The 24,503-nt window shown below is 46.0% G+C and overlaps 1 protein-coding gene across 2 annotated transcripts in view; it reads right to left on the bottom strand.

Moving 5' to 3' along the window:
- Positions 1–24,503, bottom strand: part of vwa8 (von Willebrand factor A domain containing 8) — a 463,584-nt gene that overhangs the window by 189,431 nt on the left and 249,650 nt on the right. For both annotated transcript variants that reach the window (XR_011595909.1, XM_070894160.1), the window contains exons 22-24: positions 24,400–24,475; positions 17,498–17,633; positions 11,730–11,849 (exon numbers count right to left, since the gene is read on the bottom strand). Coding sequence is in view for 1 of the 2 variants with exons in the window: in XM_070894160.1 (XP_070750261.1) it covers positions 11,730–11,849; positions 17,498–17,633; positions 24,400–24,475 (332 nt within the window). In the remaining variant the exon portion in view is untranslated. The remainder of the gene's footprint in view (positions 1–11,729; positions 11,850–17,497; positions 17,634–24,399; positions 24,476–24,503) is intronic.

The raw sequence follows: 24,503 nt of genomic DNA, 5'->3' as shown, positions 1-24,503 counted from the left end.
AATTGAGGAGATCTTCGAAGTGCTCCTTCCAGGGCCCCAACAGCCTCGGTGTCCTTGATGAGTGTTTCCCCGTTCTTGGCCAGCAGTGGGGTGGGCCCTTGGGAGTTTGGACTGTAGGTAGCCTTGACTGCGATGAAGAATCCTTGCATATTGTAGCTGTCGGCCAGTTGTTGTATCTCCTGTGCTTTCTCCATCCACCACCTGTTCTTTAGGTCCTGGGTTTTTTGTTGGACCTCAGCCTTGAGCCGTCTGTAATGTTGCTTGATGCTTACAAGTTGGGTTGTTGCTTGAGGCTCAGAAATGCTCAGCGCTTGCGATCTATTAGTTCTTGGATCTTCTGGTCATTTTCATCAAACCAGTCCTGGTGTTTTCTGGTTGACTGACCAAGTGTTTCTTCACAGGCACTGGTTATAGAGGCCTGGAGGGCAGACCAAGCACTGTGGGCGTTCAGCATCTCAGGGTCATCAAGGCACGCCAGGTTAGCTGTGAGGCGCTGGCTGTAAAGGGTTCTCTTAGCTGGGTCTTTAAGTGCCCTGGCATTGACTTTTTTGCGGCACTGCTTCTGCTGTCCCCTCTGCTTTGGGGCTATGTTTATATTGGTGATGGATCGAATTAGGCGGTGGTCCGTCCAGCAGTCGTCAGCTCCTGTCATGCGCACATCCTTGCGATCCCTGGCTCGGACGATGACATAGTCGAGCAGGTGCCAGTGTTTGGAGCGAGGGTGTTGCTACGATGCCTTGTATTTGTCCCTCTGCCAGAACAGGGTGTTGGTGATGAGGAGTTCATGTTCTCGATATTTTCTCAGGGGTAGGGTGCTGGAGTAGGCTTTCCTTACCCTCTCTCTGCCAATCACACCTCCCCAGAGTGCTGTTTCTTTGCCGACCCTGGCGTTGAAGTCACCGAGGATCATCAATTTGTCGCCTGCGGGAACGTGGAATAGGGATGTTTCAAGGTTGGAATGTAAACCCTCTTTGGTCTCATCAGTTGCATCGAGTATTGGGGCATACGCACTGATGACCGTCGTGCATTGGTTCCGGGATAGGGTAAGTCGGAGAGTCATGAGGCGTCCGCTAACCCCACAGGGGGAGTCTTTGAGGCGGTCGACCAGCTCATTTTTGATGGCGAAGCCGACTCCGTGGAGGCGGCGTTCTTCCTCTGATTTTCCTTTCCAGAAAAAGGTGTGACGTCCACCTTGTTCCTTGAGCTGGCCTTCCCCTGTCCGCCAGGTCTCGCTTAGGGCGGCGATGTCGATGTCAAAGCGTCTAAGTTTCCGGCGACTATGGAGATGCGGCGTTCTGGCCTGTCGCTGTTGGAGTTGTCCATGAGGGTCCTGACGTTCCAGGTCCCGCACTTCATGTTAATGAAGTGGAAGATGCCTGTACGTGAGTTCTTTTAACGTGGGGTGGCCGCTGCACACCGGCATCCACACGGGCTTGACAGAGCTAGGTCTTGGTCCAGTGGCAAGTGGGTCCAAGAAGATTGGAGACCAGGCACTGTTGTATGAAGCTAATTGCCTACGGCGAGATGTTGGCTGCAAGCTCGGCACTGAATAGCACCCTTGATGGTAGGTGGCCCGAGGCTTGGTTGGAGGGCAGGCATTAGGAAGGTCAGTTGTCCGCTGGAGTTCCGAGGGATGTTTTAAAAGTTTCTTCCAAAGTTTTCCAAAGTTATTTAAAAGTTTCTCCGGAGGTTTCAAAATAAAAATTCTCCAAGTTGTTTAAAAGTTTAACAATTGTCCCAAATTGTTTAAAAAGTTTCTCAAGTTAATTAAAAGTTTAAAAGTAGATTAAAAGTAGACTAAAAGTTGATTAAAAATCTAAAATGTAAGTCAGTAGCCTACAGCCCAGTCAGTATTCACCGCTAACGACCTAGGGCAGGTACTATAAATAGTAAACGGGTAGTAAGAGGAGGAATGGGGCCGATTAGGGACCAAAAGGGAGACCTACACATGAAGATAGAGGGTACAGCTGAGGTACTAAATGAGTACTTTGCATCTGTCTTCATCGAGGAAGAAGATGCTGCCATAGACATAGTGAAGGAGGAGGTAGAGGAGCTATTGGATGGAATAAATATTGATAGAGAGGAGGTACTAGAAAGGGTGGCTGTACTTAAAGTAGATAAGCCACCAGGACCGGATGGGATGCCTCCTAGGATGCTGAGAGAAGTGAAGGAAGAAATCACGGAGGTACAGGCCATAATATTCCAATCATCCTTAGAAACCGGGAACGTGCCAGAGGACTGGAGAATTGCAAATGTTACACCCTTATTGAAAAAAGGGTGTAAAGATAAACCCAGCAACTACAGGCCAATCAGTTTAACATCAGTAGTGGGGTAGCTTTTAGAAACAATAATCAGGGACAAAATGAACATTCACTTGGACAAGTGTGGATTAATTAAGGAAAGCCAGCACGGATTTGTTAAAGGCAAATCGTGTTTAACTAACTTGATTGAGTTTTTTGATGAGGTAACAGAGGAGGGTTGATGAGGGTAATGCAGTTGACGTAGTTTACATGGATTTCCAAAAGGATTTCGACAAAGTGCCACATAATAGGCTTGCCAGCGAAGTTGAAGCCCATGGAATGAAATGGACAGTGGCAGCATGGATAAGAAATTGGCTCAGTGACAGGAAACAGAGAGTAGTGGTGAACGGACTGGAGGAAGGTATACAGTGGTATTCCCCAAGGGTCAGTTCTAGGACCACTGTTTTTCTTGATATATTGTGTCCTGGACACCCACTTGGATGTGGGTGTACAGGGCACAATTTCAAAATTTGCAGATGACACAAAACTTGGAAGTACAGTGAACAGTGAGAAAGATAGTGATAAACTTCAAGAGGACAAAGATAGGCCGGTACAATGGGCAGACATGTGGCAGATGAAATTTAAAGCAGAAAAGTACGAAGTGATACATTTTGGTAGAGTGAGGAGAGGAGATATGAAGTAAAGGGTACAATCCTAAAGGGGGTGCATGAACAGAGACACCTGGGGGTATATGTGCACAAGTCGATGAAGGTGGCAGGGCAAGTTGAAAAAGCACTTAGAGAATCCTGGGCTTCATGAATAGAGGTATAGAGTACAAAAGCATGGAAATGTTGATGAACCTGTATAAAACACTGGTTCGGCCTCAACTGGAGTTATGGGCCCAAATTTGCCCAGGAGTTGCTCCGTTTTTTTTGGAGCAATTTGATTTTTCTGGAGTATCTTAAAAATCCCCATTCTGCACATTCAATTTGCGCCAGTGTAAGTGAGTTAGTAGGAATTTTTTAGTTTAAAAGGGGGCGTTACCAGCCACCTACGCCCGTTTTGGCCATTTAAGCCAGTTTGGACAGCTAATAGTTGCTCCAAACTAACTTAGGCCAGCGTATGTGGCCACTTGTGGCCGCACAGAAAACCTTTACGGAGTGTTAAGAGATCAGCGCAGTAGGTACTTAATGACTTGACTAAAGAATGTGAATAGGATCAAACAGCTATACAGGACTGACAAACTTCGCAAAGTTAATTTACTATACAACTGAAGCAGTCATGGAAGCTTAAACTACAAAAATAAAAAGTAAAGAGACAAAACATATTTACATAAATTTTTCAAAATATCCAAATAAAAAATAGAAGTACTTCCTGCTCGTAGGAAAGTATTTTCATCAACAGGGTTAAGGAAAGTCTTGAGTAAGCTCATTAAAATGACTGGCTACACACTTATCACAACCTCCCCCCCCCCACCACCAAAACTCTCCTCTCTTCTCCCCCCCACCTCCAAAAACTTTCCTCTCTCCTCCCTCCCCAGATCAAAACTCTCCTCCTTCCCTGCCCCCCCATCAAAACTCATCTCCTTCCCTGCCCCCCCATCAAAACTCTTCTCCCCCCTCGCCCCGATCAAAAGTCTCCCCACACCAACCTGTTTCTTGTAGCTCTCAGCGTGGGAAGGCAGTGGCTGACCTGTGCGGCAAGCCACTCGACCCGGGACGCCTTGGGTCCCACGCTGCAGGCACGCATCATCACAATCATGGGAGGAGCTACTGCGCTTGCGGACAGCTGCCGGCACTCTTTTAGGCACAGGGCCCTAGTTCCCCCCCGCCACCCAATGGACTCGCCACGCTGCGCCAAGCTGCGCCAAGCCCTGGGAGAGTCAGCAGAGGGGTCAGAATCCGGGGACATCTTTTTGGCACCGTTTGGATCGTAGGAAGTTGGCACATCTCACGAGTGCGCCGAAAATACGGGAGGGCCAAATTTGGGCCCATTGTGTCCAATTCTGGGCATCGCATTTTAGGAAGGATGTGAAGGCCTTGGAGAGATTTATGAGAATTATGTCAGGGATGAGGGACTTCAATTACGTGGATAGACTGGAGAAGCTGGGGTTGTTCTCCTTAGAGCAGAGAAGGTTGAGAGGAGATTTGATCGAGGTGTTCAAAATCATGAGGGGTCTGGACAGAGTAGATCGAGAGAAACTGTTCCCATTGGTGGAAGGGTCAAGATCCAGAGGACACAGATTTAAGGTGATTGGCAGAAGAACCAAAGATGACTTGTGGAAAAACCTTTTTACACAGCGAGTGGTTAGGATCTGGAATGCACTGCCTGAAAGGGTGGTGGAGACAGACTCAATCATTGCTTTCAAAAGGGAGTTGGATAAGTACCTGAAGGAAAAACATTTCAGGGCTACGGGGAAAGACAGGGGATTGACTGGCTGAGGTGCTCTTGCAGAGAGCCGGCATGGGCTCAACAGGCCTGATGGCCTCCTTCCGTACTGTAATCAATCTATGATTCTAACCAAAGCATCCACTATCTCTGCAGCCATCTTTTTTAGAACCCTAGGATGTAGGCTGTCGGGTCCAGGGGATTTGTCGGCTTTTAGTCCCATTAGTTTCTCAAGTACTTTTTCTTTACTAATATTAATTATTTTTAAGTTCCTCAACCTCACGAGCCTTGGTTCTCCACTATTTCTGGTACGTTCTTTCTGTCTTCTACTGTGAAGACAGATACAAAATATTTGTTTAATGTCTCTGCCATTTCCTTATTTTACATTGTAATGTCTCCTATCGCTGCCTCTAAGGGACCCATGTTTACTTTTGCTAACCTCTTCCTTTTTACATACTTGTAGAAGCTCTTACAATCTCTTAGTTTACTCTCATATTCTATTTTCTTTCTTTATCAATTTCTTGCTCAACCTTTGCTGATTTTTGAAACACTCCCAATCCTCAGGCTTACTATTCTTTCTGGCAACATTGTAAGCATCTTCTTTTACTCTACTATCTTTAAATTCTCTAGTTAGGGATGTCTGTACTACTTTTTTGGTGCCGTTTTTATTCCTCAATAGAAAGTATATTCGTTGAGAATTATGAATTAATTCTTTAAATGTTTGCTACTGCTTATCTACCATCATATCTTTTAATCTAATTTCCCAATCTACCTTAGCCAACTCGCCACTCATACCTCTGTAATTGGCTTTGTTTAAATTTAAAGACCCTAGTTTCGGACTTAAACACATCTCTGTCACACTCAATTTGTAATTCTATGATACTAGGAGCACCATTCCCCAGAATATTCTTTACTATAAGATTACTAATTAACCCTGTCTCATGATACAATACTAGATCTAAAATAGCCTGTCCTTTTGTTGATTTGTTGACATATTGTTCTAAAAAACTGTCTCGAATAAATTCCATGAACTCGTCCTCCAAGCTACTTTTGCCTATTTGGTTTTCCCAGTCTATATGAAAATTAAAGCCCCCCACAATTATTGCATGTCCCTTGTTACATGCTCTTCTAATTTCCTGATTTATACTCTGTGCAACATGATAGCTACTATTTGGGAACTATTACTATTAGGGAACCAATAAACTACTCCCACCAGTGTTTTCTGCCCGTTGATATTTCTTCGCTCTACCTATATTGATTTGTTCTGGTGAACTTACACTGGACTCTCTCCAAGGTCAAGCTATCCTTCCTGAGAGGCAGTGCCCAGAACTGAACACAATACTCCAGATGCAGTCGAACCAGAGCTTTACACAACTGGAGCATAACTTCCTCCCCTTTTGTAATTCTGCCCCCTTGAGATGAAAGTTAACATTCCATTAGCCTGTTTAATTATTTTTTTCACCCGTACCCTATTTTTTTTGATGATTTTTGTACAGGGACCTCTAAAACCGCCTGCTCATCGACAATCCCTAGCTTCTCACCATTTAGAAAATACTCTGTTCTAACTTCTGAAGTCCAAAGTGCATGACCTCAAACTTCCCCAAACTGAACTCCATCTACCAAAGTTTTGTCCACGCACTTAATCCATCACTTTGCAACCTTCTGCTCCAATCTGCATTACTTACTGTGACTCCTTAGCATCATCAGCAAATTTGGATACACGCTCTCTATTCCTTCATCTAAGTCGTTTATAAATATAGTGAAAAGCTGAGGCCCCAATACAGATCCCCGGGGAACACCAGTCACATTCTGCCAATTTCAGTACATACCCATTATCCCTACTCTCTGTCTCCTACCTCCCAACCAATTCCCTACCCATGTCAATAGATTGCCTCCGATACCAAGTGCTTTAATTTTTGTCAAGAGTCTCTTGTGTGGAACATTATCAAATGCCTTCTGGAATTCCATATAAATAATATCCATAGACACTCCCTTATCTACCACGTTAGTTACCGCTGAGTGATGTTATAGCTACTGCCTGAAGAGACAGTGGCTATTTTCTGTATCTACATCTACCTTAGGGAGGGGTGGGGGCGGAGGGGGGAGGGGGGATTTCAAGGGCCAGGTGCAGCTACAATTGAACCCAAGAAGTCACTCAGGATCATGGGATGGGCTTCAATTAGAAGATTTATAAAGAAAAACATTTCCATTGAAGTTTTTCTTCCACCAGCTCATGGCTGCAGGAGTATAGGCCAGCCCACACTGCGATATGTGTGTGTGCTGGGTCCGTGCAGCAGAGCTGGTCTCCAGTCGTCTTGGTTAACCCTTGCCACTGGACCAAGACCTAGCTCTGTCAAGACCGTGTGGTGGCTCGTGTGCAACGGCCACCAAACGTTAAAAAAATCCACGCACAGGCAGCTTCCACCCTTCAACATGTAGTTCGGGATCTGGAATATTAGGTCCTTCATTGAAACACCTGTGAACTCATACCTTTTTGACGTGGAAGCAAATCATCCTCGTTTCAACAGACTGCCTATGATGATGATGAGTTACCGCCTCAAAAAATTCAACTAAGTTTGTTAGACATGACCTACCCTTTACAAATCCATGTCGGCCCCCTCTGATGAGTTCATATTTGTCCAAGTGCTCAGTCACTCTGTCCCTAATGAAAGATTCTACTAACTTCTCCCCAATAGACATTGGACTATTTCCTGGCTTATCACTCCAACCCTTCTTAAAGAATGGAGACAATGGGAATTTTCCAATCCAAGGGGACAATTCCTCAATCAAGACAAATTTGTAAGGTCATGACTAAAGCATCTGCAATTTCCTCACCGACTTATTTTAATACCCTTTCGTGGAAACCATCAGGTCCTGGAGATTTTTCAATGTTCAGTCTCATTATTTTCTCCATTACCATTTTTTTTTACTTATATTAAATAAGTCAGTTTTTCCCTTTTATTTATTTTTATTTTTCCTCGTATCTCTGGTACTTCATCACCTTCCTCTAACATGAAGACCGATACAAAGCAATTATTTTGCAAATCTTAAATTACCTTATTTTCAATTACAATATCATCTACGTCTGTCTTTAAGGGATCCACGTTACCCTTAGACACCCTCTTTCTCTCGATATATTTGTAAAAACTTGCGTTATCCTTGATATCCCTCATTTTTTCTTGTATTCCATTTTTCCAGCTCTCACTAATTTTTATACTCACCCAGTGTGATCGGTGTTATGTCTATAATGTACTTATGAATGATTCCACAAGGCAATGTGTTGTACTTGAATTGTAGTGACCTTGGTCCTTTATTGCAAACTCCAGAGGGCCATGCAAGCATGGTATGCAGCCTTTTATACAGGGCCCTGCCACCAGGGCAGGAAACCCCCAGTCTCCACCAGTTGCACCCTCTAGTGGTGCCAGCATGTATGTACTCGGTGTGAACCTTATTGACAGTATATCAGGTAAACTAGTCATCATCTTATGCAATCTCACAATGACTACACATAGAGTACATCCATAGTCAGCATATACAGCAGATGGGATGCATCCTAGGTTACTGAGGGAAGTAAGGGTGGAAATAGCAGAGGCTTGAGCCACAATATTTTACTCCTGCTTGGATATGGGAGTGGTTCCAGTGGACTGGAAGATTGTTAAGGGCAATGTCGTGTTTCTGGACTTTGAATAGGCATTTGATAAAAGTACATAATAGACTTGTTAGCAAAATTGAAACTCATGGGATTAAAGGGGCTGTGGCAGTGTGGATACGAAATTGGCTAAGGGACAGAAAGCAGAGAGTAGTAGTGAATGGTTGTTGATATGATTGGATGAAAGTAGATAGTGGTGTCTCTCAGGGATCAGTATCAGAACCATTGGTCTTTTTGATAAATATTAATGACCTGGATTTGGCTATGTATACAGGGCATAATTTCAAAATCTGCAGATGACACAAAACTCAGAAATGTAGTAAACAGTGAGGAGGATAGGAACAAACTTCGAGAAAATATGGACAGACTGGTGACATGGGCAGGCATATGGCAGATGAAATTTAATGCAGACAAGTGTGAAGTGATTCATTTTGTTTGGAAGAATGAGGAGAAGCAACATAGATTAAATGGTACAAATTTAAAGGGGGCGCAGGAAGAGAGAGACCTGCGGGTGTATGTACACAAATCTCTGAAGGTGGCAGGTCAAGCTGATGAAGCTGTTATTATAAATCACTGGTTAGGCCTCAGCTGCAGTATTGTGTTCAATTCTGGGCACCATACTTTAGGAAGATGTCAAGGCCTTAGAGGGGGTGCAGAGGAGATTTACCAGAATTATACCAGTGATGAGGGATTTCACATATGTGGAGAGACCAGAGAATCTGGGATTGATCTATTTACAGCAGAGGTGGTTAAGAGCAGACTTATTTAAATTGTAACACAAGAAATAACTACTGTTTCTAGAACTGTAATAGAATGAGGGGTAGAAAATGTCTGTGCATGAGTTCTTTTAACGAGGGGTGGCCTTTGCATACCGGCTACCACACGGGCTTAACAGAGCAAGGTCTTGATCCAGTGGCATGGGAGACCAGGCTCCACTGTATGGGCCTCGTTGCCTAAGGTGGGATGCGAGCCGTAAGCTCGGTGCTGAGCAGCGCCTTTCGGTGAGATGGTGAGAAAACCGAGGCGTAGAAGGTGGGGGTGGGGTTTGAAGTGATGCTTTCCTCTCCCAAGCATTAGGATGGCCAGAGGTCCACTTCCCGGAAGGAGGAGGTGTCAAAGTGGCCGCTGCCGTTATGCACACCACGTGCTCCGCAGTGGAGTGGGACCAGCAGCCGGAGGAAGGTCAGGACGTCGCTGGAGGAGTGGAGGCCCAAACAGTGCATTTCTGAACTTAAAGCAGCAACCCAATTCGGGAGTAGCAAAGCAGCTCTATAGGCGGCTGAAGGCCGAGGTCCAACAAAAAACCTGTGACCTAAAGAATAGCAGAGATCCAGCAGCTGGCCGACAGCCATGACGTTCGAGGATTTTTCACCGTAGTCAAGTCCACCTATGGCCCAAGCACCCAAGGCCTCACCCCACTGCTGGTCAAGAACAGGGAGACACTCATCAAGGACACCGAGACAGTCAGGGCCCGCTGGAAGGAACACTTCGAAGATCACCTTAATCGAGACTCTGTCTTTGACATGAGTGTCCTCGACTCCATCCCGCAGCATGCTACCCGCCACCATCTCAGCAAAACCCCAGCCCTGCACGAGGTAGAAAAGGCCATCCATCAGCTCAAGAACAACAAAGGTATCGGGAGTGGATGGAATCCACGCTGAGACTCTAAAGTATGGTGGAGAAGCACTGGCTCGAATGTATGACCTCATCTCTCTTATCTGGAAGGAGGAAGCATGCCGGGAGATCTCAGAGATGCCATAATCGTGACCATCTTCAAAAAGGGGAGAATTCCGACTGCGGCATCTACAGCAGAACCTCCCTGCTGTTGGCTACTGGGAAAGTCATCGCTAGAATCCTCCTCAACCATCTTCTCCCTGTGGCTGAGGAGCTCCTCCCAGAGTTACAGTGCGGATTCCGTCCACTAAGGGGTACAACGGACATGATCTTCACTTCGCGACAACGACAAGAGAAATGCAGGGAACAGCACCAACCCTTGTACATGGTCTTCTTTGACTTCACAAAGGCCTTTGATACTGTCAACCGCGAGGGACTATGGAACGTACTCCTCCATTTCGGCTGCTCCCAAAAGTTTGTCACTATCCTCCGCCTGCTCCACGACGACATGCAAGCCGCGATCCTGACCAACGGATCCACCACAGACCCAATCCACGCTCGGACCGGGGTCAAGCAGGGCTGCGTCATCGCGCCAACCCTCTTCTCGATCTTCCTCGCAGCAATGCTCCATCTCACTATCAACAAGCTGGAGTGGAACTAAACTATAGAACCAATGAGAACCTGTTCAACCTTCGTCGCCTCTGGGCTAAATCCAAGACCGTCGTCGAACTACAGTACACGGACGACGCTTGCGTCTGCGCACATTCAGAGGCCGAACTCCAAACCATCATCAACATCTGCACCAAGGCGTACGAAAGCATGGGCTAAACATTCCTAAGACAAAGGTCCTCCACCAACCTAACCCCGCCTCACAGCACTGACCCTGGTCAACAAAATCCACAACGCCACCTTGGACAACGTGGACCACTTTCTATACTTCGGGAGCTTACTATCAGCAAGGGCAGACCTTGACGACGAGGTCCAACACCGCCTCCAGTGTGCCAGCGCAACCTTCGGTCGTCTGAGGAAGAGTGTTTGATGACCAGGATCTCAAATCTGGCACCAAGCTTATGGTCTTACAGGTCTGTAGTGATACCTGCCCTCCTGTATGGCTCAGAGACATGGACCATATACAGTAGACACCTCAAAATGCTGGAGAAGTACCACCAGCGCTGCCTTTGCAAAATCCTGCAAATCCCCTGGGAGGACAGACGAACCAACGTCAGTGTTCTCACTCAGTCCAACATCCCCAGCATCGAAGCATTGACCACACTCGATCAGCTCCGTTGGGCAGGCCACATTGTCCACATGCCTGACACCAGACTCCCAAAGCAAGCGCTCTACTCGGAACTCCTACACGCCAAGTGAGCCCCAGGTGGGCAGAGGAAACGGTTCAAGGACACCCTCAAAGCCTCCCTGATAAAATGCAACATCCCCACTGACACCTGGGAATCCCTGGCCAAAGACCGTCCTAAGTGGAGGAAGTGCATTCAGGAGGGCGCTGAGCACCTCGAGTCTCGTCGCCGAGAGCATGCAGAAACCAAGCGCAGGCAGCAGAAGGAGCGTGTGGCAAACCAGAACCACCCACCCTTTCCCTCAACCACTGTCTGTCCCACCTGTGACAGAGACTGTAATTCCAGTATTGGACTGTACAGCCACCTGAGAACTCACTTTTAGAGTGGAAGCAAGTCTTCCTTGATTTCGAGGGACTGCCTATGATGATGATGAATAGAATGATTTCATAACCAGAATAAAACTGAAACGTTGCAGTTTCAATGCAGCTATTCCTGTAAAATCACAAACACTTAAGTAATCAAGGGCTGAGTCACATAACTTACCGAGAGCACCAAAGAAATCGTTACCCAAAAAGGGAAACCCTGGTCGGTTAGCCAGGACCATCATTCGGAAATCTGGATGAATTACTATCACATCAGGTCTTTCTTCTGCACTGGCGGGATCTGAAATATCAACATGCAATCCATCACATTTCTTAGTACGGTATCACATCATTCAATTGAACTTCTGTCAATCACTCCACATCCATTTTACTGTTTAAAACAAAACACACAAATTTTATTAGATGAAACTGCAAAGAAACTAAGGTCTGGACTTTGTGCTGGAGTTTTACTCAGAGACTGCGGCCAGCTCTGCTCTGCCGGTATTGCTGGGGGCATGGAGGGCAGGTTACACAGGGACGTACAACGCATACAACCACATATAGGCTGGTTTACTTTAATAATACGCAAACGAGGGAAAGACATCATCTTGGCAATGCTGGGTGCAAGGGATACAAATACTACAGGCTGTGCGAAGGCCTTTCATAATAACTAAACTGGTCCGGAGGTCTGTGCAACCAACTGCCGAGGAGCCAAATTCAAAAAGCTTTAGAAGCAATTTTAAAAAAAATTTAAATTTATCGAATTTATACCAGCAGGACCGTGTCCATCAGGAACGCCAGCCTACTGTGAGGCCCTGAAGACAGCCCCAACCACACCTACAGAATGACATAGAATGTACAGCACAGAAACAGGCTATTTGGCCAACTGGTCTATGCTGGTGTTTATGCTCCACATGAGCCGTCTTCCAGCTTCCTTCAACTAATCCGATCAGCATATCATAAGAACATAAGAAATAAGAGCAAGAGTAGGCCATAGGGCCACTCAAGCCTGCTCTACCATTCAATATGATCATGGCTGATCCAATCATGGACTCGGGTCCATTTCCCCGCTCGTTGTCCATAATCCCTTATTCCCTTATCGTTTAAGAAACTGTCTATCTCTGTCTTAAATTTATTCAATGTCCCAGCTTCCACAGCTCTCTGAGGCAGTGAATTCCACAGATTTACAACCCTCTGAGAAGAAATTTCTACTCATCTCAGTTTTAAATGGGTGGCCCCTTATTCTAAGATGATGCCCTCTAGTTCTAGTCTCCCCTATCAGTGGAAACATCCTCTCTGCATCCACCTTGTCAAGCCCCCCCTAATCTTATACGTTTCGATAAGATCACCTCTCATTCTTCTGAATTCCAATGAGTAGAGGCCCAACCTCCTCAACTTTTCCTCATAAGTCAACCCCTCATTCCCGGAATCAACCTAGTGAACCTTCTCTGAACTGCCTCAAAAGCAGGTATATCCTTTCGTAAATATGGAAACCAAAACTGTACGCAGTATTCCAGGTGTGTCCTCACCAATACCTTGTATAGCTGTAGCAAGACTTCACTGCTTTTGTACTCCATCCTCTTTGCAATAAAGGCCAAGATATCATTGGCCTTCCTGATCACTTGCTGTACCTGCATACTATCCTCTTGTGTTTCATGTACAAGTACCCCCAGGTCCCGCTGTACTGTGGCACTTAGCAATCTTTCTCCATTTAAATACTAATTTGCTCTTTGATTTTTTTCTGCCAAAGTGCATGACCTCACACTTTCCAACATTATACTCCATCTTCCAAATTTTTGCCCACTCACTCTATGTCCTCCTGCAGATTTTTTGTGTCCTCCTCACACATTGCTTCTATTCATTTCTCCCTCATGCCACAAACTCCATTCCCTCGCCACCAACTCCACCCCTCTCCTTGGTCACCGTCTGAGGCTGAACCAGACCATTTGCAGTCTTGCTGTTGTATTTTACCCCGAGATGAGCTTCCGACCCCATATCCACCCCATCACCAAGACTGCCGACTTCTACCTCTGTAACATCGCCCTTCTTGGCCCGTGCTTTAGCTCACCCGCTGCTGAAACCCTCCAGACTTGACTATTGCATTCCTTTCCCCGCCAGTCTCCCACCTTCCACCCTGCATAAATTTGTGCACATCCAAAACTCTGCTGCCCGGATCCTAACTCATACCAAGTCCCAATCCCCCATCGCTACTGGGATCTCTGACATACATTGACTCATAGTCCAGCAACCCCTCAATATTTAAATTCTCATCCTTGTTTTCAAACCCTTCAATGGCCCGCCCCTCCCTATCTCTGTAACCTCCTTTCAAGCCTTATAACCTCAAAGTTCTCTGCGCTCCTCCAATTCTGCCCTCTTGTGCATCCCCAACATTAACTGCTCCACCATTCGTGGCCATGCCTTCAGCTGCCTGGGCCCTAAGCTCTGGAATGTCCTCCCTAAACCTCTCCACCTCTCTTTCCTCCTTTAAGAAGCTCCTTAAAACCTACCTCTCGAACCAAATTTTTGGTTACCTGTCCCAATATCTCCTTAAGTGGCTCAGTGTCGATTTTTTTTTGATAACGCTCTTGAGAAGCACCTTGGGACATTTTGCTACATTAAAGGTGCTATATAATTGAAGTTGTTGTTGTTATCTAGCTTTCCCCTTAAATGCATCTATAGTATCAGCCTCAACTACTCACTGTGGTAGCAAGTTCCACATTCTCACCATTCTCTGGGTAAAGAGGTTTCACCTCAATTCCTTACTGGATTTATTAAAGTGACCATCTTATATTTATGACCCCTAGTTTTGGCCTATATGGACTCATTTCAGACAGACTCTTCAGTGGAGTCGAACTTGATGGATGGGTTTGTAGGCTCGCCCCAGGGTCTGAGATCCTGCTATGCTGAAGATGGACTCTGCTGCTGTTAGAAGCATGAAATTGAGATTACCGTTTAAAAAAATTGCTTAGCATTGAATCTATGAAGAACATAAATTTAGTTTACAGTGAATTAACATAGAAACATAGAAATTTACAACGCAGGAGGCCATTCCGGCCCATCGTGTCCGCACCAGCCGACAAAGAGCCACACGACCCTTGGTCAGCAGCCCTGAAGGTTACAAATAAATCAATAAACAATGACGGAAAGGCAAAGAGCACCCAGCCCAACACAACTGCGGCACCCCTTACACTGAAACATGTGCAAAAAAAACAGATAACAACCCAGCCAATTGGAGAAAAAAAATCTGGAAAATTCCTCTCCGACCTATCCAGGCGATCGAAACTAGTCCAGATCATCACCCTGGCTGCATTCAATTCCCTGCAGTACTTACCATCGAATCTGCACCAGTCAACAACAGTCTAATCCCACTTACCAGCTCGAGGTCCGTAACCCTGCAGGTTACGGCACTTCAAGTGCCCATCCAAGCACCTTTTAAATGTGGTGAGGGTTTCTGCATTCACCTTAAACCTATGCCCCTTTGTAATAGACCCCTCCACCAATGGAAATAGGCCCTTGCTTATCCACTATATCCAGGCCCCTCAAAATATTGTATACCTCAATGAGGTCTCCTCTGAGCCTCCTCTGTTCCAATGAGAACAAACCCAGCCTATCCAATCTGTCCTCATAACTGAGATTCTCCATTCCAGGCAGCATCCTAGTAAATCTCCTCTGCACCCTCTCTAGTGCAATCACGTCCTTCCTATAATACAGCGACCAGAACTGCACGCAGTATTCCAGCTGTGGCCTAACCAAAGTATTCTACAATTTAAGCATAACCTCCCTGCTCTTATATTCTATGCCTCGGCCATTAAAGGCAAGCATTCCGTATGCCTTCTTAACCACCTTATCCACCTGGCCTGCTACATTCAGGGATCTGTGGACAAGCACTCCAAGGTCCCTTTGTTCATCTACACTTCTAAGTGGACTACTGTTTAATGTGTATACCCTTTCCTTATTAGCACTCCCCAAGTGCAACACCTCACATTTCTCTTAATTAAATTCCATTTGCCACTGTTCTGCCCACCTGACCAGTAGATTGATATCCTCCTGCAGACCATGACTTTCCTCTTCATTATCAACCAATTTTAGTGTCATCTACAAACTTCTTAATCGTACCTCTATATTCAAAACTAGATCATTGATGTATACCAATAAAGCAAGGGACCCAGTACTGAGCCCTGCGGAACCCCACTGGAAACATCCTTCAAGTCACAAAAACATCCATCAATCATTACCTTTTGCTTCTAACCTCCAAGCCAATTTTGGATCCAACTTGCCACTTTGCCCTGGATCTCATGGGCTTTACCCTTCGTGACCAGTCTACCATGTGGGACATCATCAAAAGCTTTGCTAAGGTCCATATATACTACATCGTGCGCACTACCCTCATCGACCCACCTGGTTACCTCCTCGAAAAATTTAATCAGGTTAGTCAAACACGATCTTCCTTTAACAAATCCGTGCTGACTGTCCCTAATTAATCCTTGTCTTTCTAAATGTAGATTTATCCTGTCTTTCAGGACTTTTTCCAATAGTTTTCCCACCACTGAGGTTAGGCTGACAGGCCTGTAATTACACGGCCTATCCCTTTTTCCCTTCTTAATCAAGGGTACTACATTAGCAGTCCTCCAGTACCATGCCCAAATCTAAAGAGGACTGGAAAATGATGGTCAAGGCCTCTGCTATTTCCTTTTTTACTTCGCTCAACAGCTTGGGATGCATTTCATCTGGACCTGGGGACTTATCCACTTTCAAAGCTGTTAAACCCCTTAATACTTCCTCTCTCACTATATTTATTTCATCCAGAATATCACACTCCTCCTCGATAGCAGTATTTGTATTATCTCTTTCCTTTGTGAAAACAGATGCAAAGTATTCGTTAAGAACCCTACCAACATCTTCCGCCTCCTCACACAGATTACCCTCATGGTCTCTAATAGGCTCTACCCTTTCTTTAGTTATCCTCTTGCTCTTAATATACTTACAGAATATCTTTGAGTTTTCCTTACTTTTATTTGCCAAGAATTTTTCATGCTCTCTCTTAGCATTCCTAATGTCCTTTTTAATTTTACCTCTGAACTTTATATATTCCTCCAGAGATTCTACAGTATTTAGACGTCGGTATATGACATAAACTTCCCTTTTTTTCTTAATCCTCCCCTGTAAGTCCCCAGACATCCAGGGGGCTCCAGAATTGTTATTCCCACCCTTTTTCTTTAAGGGCACATGTTTGTCCCGAGACCTCCGGATCTCCTCCTTCAATACCTCCCACTGTTCCGACACTGATTTACCTACATGGAGGAATTAATTATTCAGAAACTAGGCAGAGACCCGCAAAACATTTGCGCTCAAATTACGATCTTTATTGCAACAGTACTTGTTTAGACTGTTATCATCAACATCGTCGATATGTCCTCCCTCCCCCTCTCTTCTCTCTCCCCCTCTCCTCTCATCCTTCCCTCCTCTCTCCATCACCCCTCCTCTCTCACCCCTCCCTCCCTCTCTCTTTCCCACCCTCTCCCCCCCTTCACCCTTCCCCTCCCACGCTCTCTTCCTCCTTCCGACCCTCCCTCTCTCTCTCTCTCTCTCTCTCTCTCACCCTCCCTCCCTCTTCCTCCCCCTCCCTCTCTCCACCCTCTCCCTCCCGGCTCCGCAGCAACGGCCAGGGAGGCTCCAGCCCCCGTGCCAACGCCCACTGGCCCTGACGCATCCACTGCAGCCTTCTCATTGGAGCAGACCCATCGCTCCCCATCCTGATTGGATGTGAGGCCGTGCAGCCCTGATCGCCCATTGGTCAGTGCAACTGTCACTCAGTCCGGACCATGTGCTCCCAGCCACTGGCCCGACTCAAGAACAGACAAAAACTGATTATTATTTGAGATACTGTTTTTCTTGGTCACTAGCAATTTCAATCTTCTGGTGGATTTTCAGCGAATCCTCAACACTTACTAACAACAATGCGTCTGCCGTCAGAGAGGATCATCTCGCCACTTTCCACTAATGTTTTCAGGATGCAGGTGACGTTGGTCGGTGCCTTGTCGGCCTCGTCAATGACCAGAATGTGCCCGAGTTTAACAGCCTTCACCTGGGTACAAAGGAAATAATTTTATTAATTTTTTTTTAGAAAGCTCTGCTCCCACAGAATCTCTAATCAAGTAAAAATATTCTGGCGTGTCAATATGGAGGCACTGCAGAAGGTGCAAAAAAGATTTAGAGATGATAGGTTGATTCCCGAGATGAGGCGGTTGACTTCATAGCGAGGGGATTTGAATACAGGGGCAGGGAGGTGTTGCTACAGTTGTACAGGGCCTTGGTGAGGCCACACCTGGAGTATTGTGTACAGTTTTGGTCTCCTAACTTGAGGAAGGACATTCTTGCTATTGAGGGAGTGCAGCGAAGGTTCACCAGACTGATTCCCGGGATGGCGGGACTGACCTATCAAGAAAGATTGGATCAACTGGGCTTGTATTCACTGGAGTTCAGAAGAATGAGAGGGGATCTCATAGAAACGTTTAAAATTCTGACGGGTTTAGACAGGTTAGATGCAGAAAGAATGTTCCCAATGTTGGGGAAGTCCAGAACCAGGGGTCACAGTCTGAGGATAAGGGGTAAGCCATTTAGGACCGAGATGAGGAGAAACTTCTTCACCCAGAGAGTGGTGAACCTGTGGAATTCTCTACCACAGAAAGTAGTTGAGGCCAATTCACTAAATATATTCAAAAGGGAGTTAGATGAAGTCCTTACTACTCGGGGGATCAAGGGTTATGGCGAGAAAGCAGGAAGGGGGTACTGAAGTTTCATGTTCAGCCATGAACTCATTGAATGGCGGTGCAGGCTAGAAGGGCTGAATGGCCTACTCCTGCACCTATTTTCTATGTTTCTATGAGGAAAGGTTGAGGAGGTTGGGCCTCTACTTATTGGAATTCAGTAGAATGAGAGGTGATCTTATCGAAACGTATAAGATTATGAGGAGGCTTGACAAGGTGGATGCAGAGAGGATGTTTCCACTGATAGGGGAGACTAGAACTAGGGGGCATGATCTTAGAATAAGGGGCCGCCCATTTAAAACTGAGATGAGGAGGAATTTCTTCTCTCTGGGGTTGTAAATCTGTGGAATTCTCTGTGGAGGCTGGGTCATTGAATAAATTTAAGACAGAGATAGACAGTTTCTGAACCGATAAGGGAATAAGGGGTTATGGGGAGCTGGCAGGGAAGTGGAGCTGAGTCCATGATCAGATCAGCCGTAATTGTATTAAATGGCAGAGCAGGCTCGAGGAGCTGTATGGCCGACTCCTGCTCCTATTTAAGAACATAAGAAATAGGAACAAGATAGGCCATACGGCCCCTCGAGCCTGCTCCACCGTTCAATAAGATCATGGCTGATCTGATCCTGGCCTGAACTCCACTTTCCTACCCTCTACCCATAACCCTTGACTCCCCAATCGTTCAAAAATCTGTCTATCTCCACCTTAAATATATTCAATGACCCAGCCTCCACAGCTCTCTGGGGCAGTGCATTCCACAGATTTACAACCCTCTGCGAGAAGAAATTCTTCCTCATCCCAGTTTTAAATGGGCGACCCCTTATTATGAACCTATACCCCCTAGTTCTAGATTCCCCCACGAGGGGAAACATCCTCTCTGCATCTACCTTGTCGAGCCCGGTCAGAATCTTATACATTTTGATAAGATCACCTCTCATTCTTCTAAACTCCAATGAGTATAGGTCCAACCTGCTCAACCTTTCTTCATAAGACAACCCCTTCATCTCAGGAATCAACCGAGTGAACCTTCTCTGAACTGCCTCCAATGCAAGTCGGGTGGGAGGTGGCCTGATAGAAGTGTTTAAAATTATGAAGGTGTTGAATAGGGTAGACATGAAGAAAATACTTCCACTTGTTGGGCAGACCAAAACTTGGAGTCATAATTGTGTGGTGTTTGCTCACCTCTGTGGCGATATTAATACGCTGTCTGTTCAAGTCAACTTATAACCTGGAAGTGGAGGGTAGGGGGGAGCGTTTCCTGTAAAGGGCTGGTTACTAATGTATGTAAAGCCATGCCCTCCATTTTGTTGGAACTCAACTTGCAGGTGGATAGCTGGGCATATTGTTTAATGATCTGGCAGGTGTTGGGGAGGAACATGGTGGGATGGGTAACACAGAGCAGGATGTCAGCATAGAATCTTACAGCACAGAAGCTCCATCGTGTCCGTGCTGGCCCTTTGAAAGAGCGATGCAATTATTCCCAGCCTGTTCATTCCCCACAACCCTGCAAATTTATGCAGAGAGATACGTCACTGTCCCCTCGGTCAGCCTGTGTTCTTTGTAAGCAGGGGTGCATTCTCATAGCTGTCACTCAGTGCTGAAGGGAAAAAGCGATGCTCGCCCAGTTCCTTGTTAAGAGGGGTGGGAGGGTTTGGTCCTAGCACGGCACAGCCTTTAGATTGCTTCATTTTGCCACACAGACCTGTATAAAAAGGGCACGAGGAAATACAGTTCTACATGCTCCATCAGGGAGGATGGAGGTTCTCACATTTACTAAGGCTGTCAGGTTACACACTGACATTAGAGTGAGGGCAAGTTGGAGAACAAGGGGAGAAAGTCGATATTCAAGGAAGCCTTTCATCGCCAAACTCGTCATCCCTATTAATAAGTCAATTTGGCTCGGAATGTGCTTTATAAACAATACTGATGCTGGATGTGCAGCTGTCGCGGGTCCAGTGGCTACAGACTTACAAGGTTCAAAGTAAATTATGTGCTGATTTAGTTATGCGCCACATCACTGACAAAAAGACCAGCTTTATTTTGATAAACCTTCCGTGATGGCTCCAGTACGACTAATGTCCAAACTGTTCAAAATATTTTCAATATTGATAAACATCCCAAAAAGTTCAAACAGAGGTTAAATCCATAGAATTAGAGCCAAGAACCTTATACCCCCAACATCACTGAGACACGAGTGAAGTCCCTCCATGACCTTGCCCCGTCCTATCTCTGTAACCCCCTCCAGGCCTACACCCCTCCCTATCTCTGTAACCTCCTCCAGCCTTACAACCCTCCCTATCTCTGTAACCCCCTCCAGCCCTACACTTCTCCCTATCTCTGTAATCTCCTCCAGTCCGACACCCCTCCCTATCTCTCTAACCTCCTCCAGCCCCTACACCCCTCCCTATCTCTGTAACCTCCTCCAGCCCCTACACCCCTCCCTATCTCTGTAACTTCCCCCAGCTCTAAACACCTCCCTATCTCTGTAACCTCCTCCAGCCCTACAAACCCTCCCTATCTCTGTAACCTCCTCCAGCCCCTACACCCTCTCTATCTTTGTAACCTCCTCCAGTCCGACACCGCTCCCTATCTCTGTAACCCCCTCCAGCTCTACACCCCTCCCTATCTCTGTAACCCCCTCCAGCCTGACACCCCTCCCTATCTCTGTAACCCCCTCCAGCCCTACACCCCTCCCTATCTCTGTAACCCCCTCCAGCCCTACACCCCTCCCTATCTCTGTAACCCCCTCCAGCCCGACACCCCTCCCTATCTCTGTAACCCCCTCCAGCCCTACACCCCTCCCTATCTCTGTAACCTCCTCCAGCCCTACACCTCTCCCTAACTCTGTAACCACCTCCAGCCATACACCCCTTCCTATCTCTGTAACCCCCTCCAGCCCGATACCCCTCCGAGATCTCTGCGCACCTCCGGTTCTGGCCTCTTCCGTATCACCGATTCTGATTGCTGCATCATTGCTTTCAGCTATCTAGACGCTAAGCTTGCGAATTCATAGAAACATAGAAAATAGGTGCAGGAGTTGGCCATTTGGCCCTTCGAGCCTGCACCACCATTCAATAAAATCATGGCTGATCATTCAAGTAAGTACACCTTTCCTGCTTTCTCTCCATGCCCCTTGATCCCTTTAGCCGTAAGGGCCATATCTAACACCCTCTTGAATATATCCAGTGAACTGGCATCAACAACTCTCTGCGGCAGGAAATTCCACAGGTTAACAACTCTCTGAGTGAAGAAGTTTCTCCTCATCTCAGTCCTAAATGGCTTATCCTTACACTGTGGCCCCTGGTTCTGGACTTCCCCAACATTGGGAACATTCTTTCTGAATCTAACCTGTCCAGTCCCATCAGAATTTTATACGTTTCTATGAGAACCCCTCTCATCCTTCTAAACTCCAGTGAATACAGGCCCAGTCGATCCAGTCTCTCCTCATATGTCAGTCCTGCCATCTCGGGAATCAGTCTGGTGAACCTTCGCTGCACTCCCTCAATAGCAAGAACGTCCTTCCTCAGATTAGGAGACCAAAACTGCACACAATATTCCAGGTGAGGCCTCACTAAGGCCCTGTACAACTGCAGTAAGACCTCCCTGCTCCTATACTCAAATCCCCAGTTATGAAGGCCAACATATCATTTGCCTTCACCGCCTGCTGTATCTGCATGCCAACTTTCAATGACTGCTGTACCATGACACCCAGGTCTTATTGCACCTCCCCTCTGCCGCCATTCAGATAATATTCTGCCTTCGTGAGTTTGCCACCAAAGTGGATAACCTCACATTTATCCACATTACACTGCATCTATCATGCATTTGCCCACTTGCCTAACCTGTCCAAGTCACCCTGCAGGCTCTTAGCGTCTTCCTCACAGCTCACACCGCCACCCAGCTTAGTGTCATCTGCAAACTTGGAGATATTACATTCAATTCCTTCATCCAAATCATTAATGTTTATTGTAAATAGCAGGGGTCCCAGCACTGGGCCCTGCGGCACCCCACTAGTCACTGCCTGCCATTCTGAAAAGGACCCGTTTATCCCGACTCTCTGTTTCCTGTCTGCCAACCAGTTCTCTATCCATATCAGTACATTACCCCCAATACCATGTGCTTTAATTTTGCACACCAATCTCTTGTGTGGGACCTTGTCAAAAGCCTTTTGAAAGTCCAAATACACCACATCCACGGGTTCTCCCTTGTCCACTCCACTAGTTACATTCTCAAAAAATTCCAGAAGATTTTTCAAGCATGATTTCTCTTTTATAAATCCATGCTGACTTGGACCGATCCTGTCACTGCTTTTCAAATGCACTGCTATTTCATCTTTAATAATTGATTCCAGCATTTTCCCCACTACTGATGTCAGGCTAACCGGTCGATAATTACCTGTTTTCTCTCTTCCTCCCTTCTTAAAAAGTGGTGTTACATTAGCTACCCTCCAGTCCATAGGAACTGATCCAGAGGCGATACACTGTCGGAAAATGATCACCAATGCATGCATTATTTCTAAGGCCACTTCCTTAAGTACTCTGGGATGCAGACTATCAAGCCCCGGGGATTTATCAGCCTTCAATCCCATCAATTTCCCCAACACAATTTCCCGCCTAATAAGGATTTCCTTCAGTTCCTCCTTCTCACTGGACCTTCGGTCCCCTCGTATTTCCAGAATGTTATTTGTGTCTTCCTTCGTGAAGTCAGAACCAAAGTATTTGTTTAAATGGTCCGCCATTTCTTTGTTCCCCATTATAAATTCACCTGAATCCGACTGCAAGGGACCTACGTTTGTCTTCACTAATCTTTTTCTCATCACATATCTATAGAAGCTTTTGCAGTCAGTTTTAATGTTCCCGGCAAGCTTTTTCTCGTACTCTATTTTCCCCCTCCTAACTAAACCCTTTGTCCTCCTCTGCTGAATTATAAAGTTCTCCCAGTCCTCAGGTTTGCTGCTTTTTCTGTCCAATTTATATGCCTCTTTCTTGGATTGAACACTATCCTTAATTTCTCTTGTTAGCCACGGTTGAGCCGCCTTCCCCGTTTTATTTTTACTCCAGACAGGGATGTACAATTGCTGAAGTTCATCCATGTGATCTTTAAATGTTTGCCATTGCCTATCCACTGTCAACCCTTTAAGTATCATTCGCCAGTCTATTCTAGCCAATTCACGTCTCATACCATTGAAGTTACCTTTCCTTAAGTTCAGGACCCTAGTCTCTGAATTAACTGTGTCACTCACTGTCTTAATAAAGAATTTACCATATTATGGTCACTCTTCCCCAAGGGTCCTCGCACAACAAGATTGCTAATTAGTCCTTTCTCATTACACATCACCCAGTCTAGGATGGCCAGCCCTATTGTTGGTCCCTCGACATATTGGTCTAGAAAATCATCCCTAATACACTTCAGGAAATCCTCCTCCACCGCATTGCTAGCAGTTTGGTTAGCCCAGTCAATATGTAGATTAAAATCGCCCATGATAACTGCTGTACCTTTATTGCACGCATCCCTAATTTCGTGTTTGATGCTGTCCCCAACCTCACTACTACTGTTTGGTGGTCTGTACACAACACCCATTAACGTTTTCTGCCCTTTGGTATTCCGCAGCTCCACCCATACCGATTCCACATCATCCAAGCTAAGTCCTTCCTTACTATTGCGTTAATTTCCTCCTTAACCAGCAAAGCCACCCCACCTCCTTTTCCTTTCTATCTATACTTCCTAAATGTTGAACACCCCTGGATATTGAGTTCCCAGCCTTGGTCACCCTGAAGCCATGTCTCTGTGATGCCAATTACATCATATTCCTCCAGAAACCTCTCCGTCTCTAGCCGCTCCTTAAAACCTACCTTTTTGACCAAGCATTCAGTCACCTGTCCTAACATCCCTTTGTGTACCATGGTATCAAATACTGTCCGATTATGCTCCTGTGAAACACCTTGGGACGTTTTGCTACGTTAACGACGTTATATAAATGCAAGTGGTTGCTGTTACTTTAATTTAGTTCATCTGAAGTCAGGAAGAAGGGAAGGGACGGGCTTATTATAGGTATAGTTAGCTTGTGACATGAATGTTAAAACTGACCAGAGGAGAATCTTCATACGTGATAACTCCATGCTGAACTGATGGCTGTAAAGTCAGACTCTGCACAGTGGTGTCCCTGAAATAGAGTAAAACACATTTCACAG

The sequence above is a fragment of the Pristiophorus japonicus genome, chromosome 11 (genome assembly GCF_044704955.1).
Source record: "Pristiophorus japonicus isolate sPriJap1 chromosome 11, sPriJap1.hap1, whole genome shotgun sequence".
NCBI lineage: Eukaryota > Metazoa > Chordata > Chondrichthyes > Pristiophoridae > Pristiophorus > Pristiophorus japonicus.
This window is presented reverse-complemented; position numbering and strand designations above follow the sequence as displayed.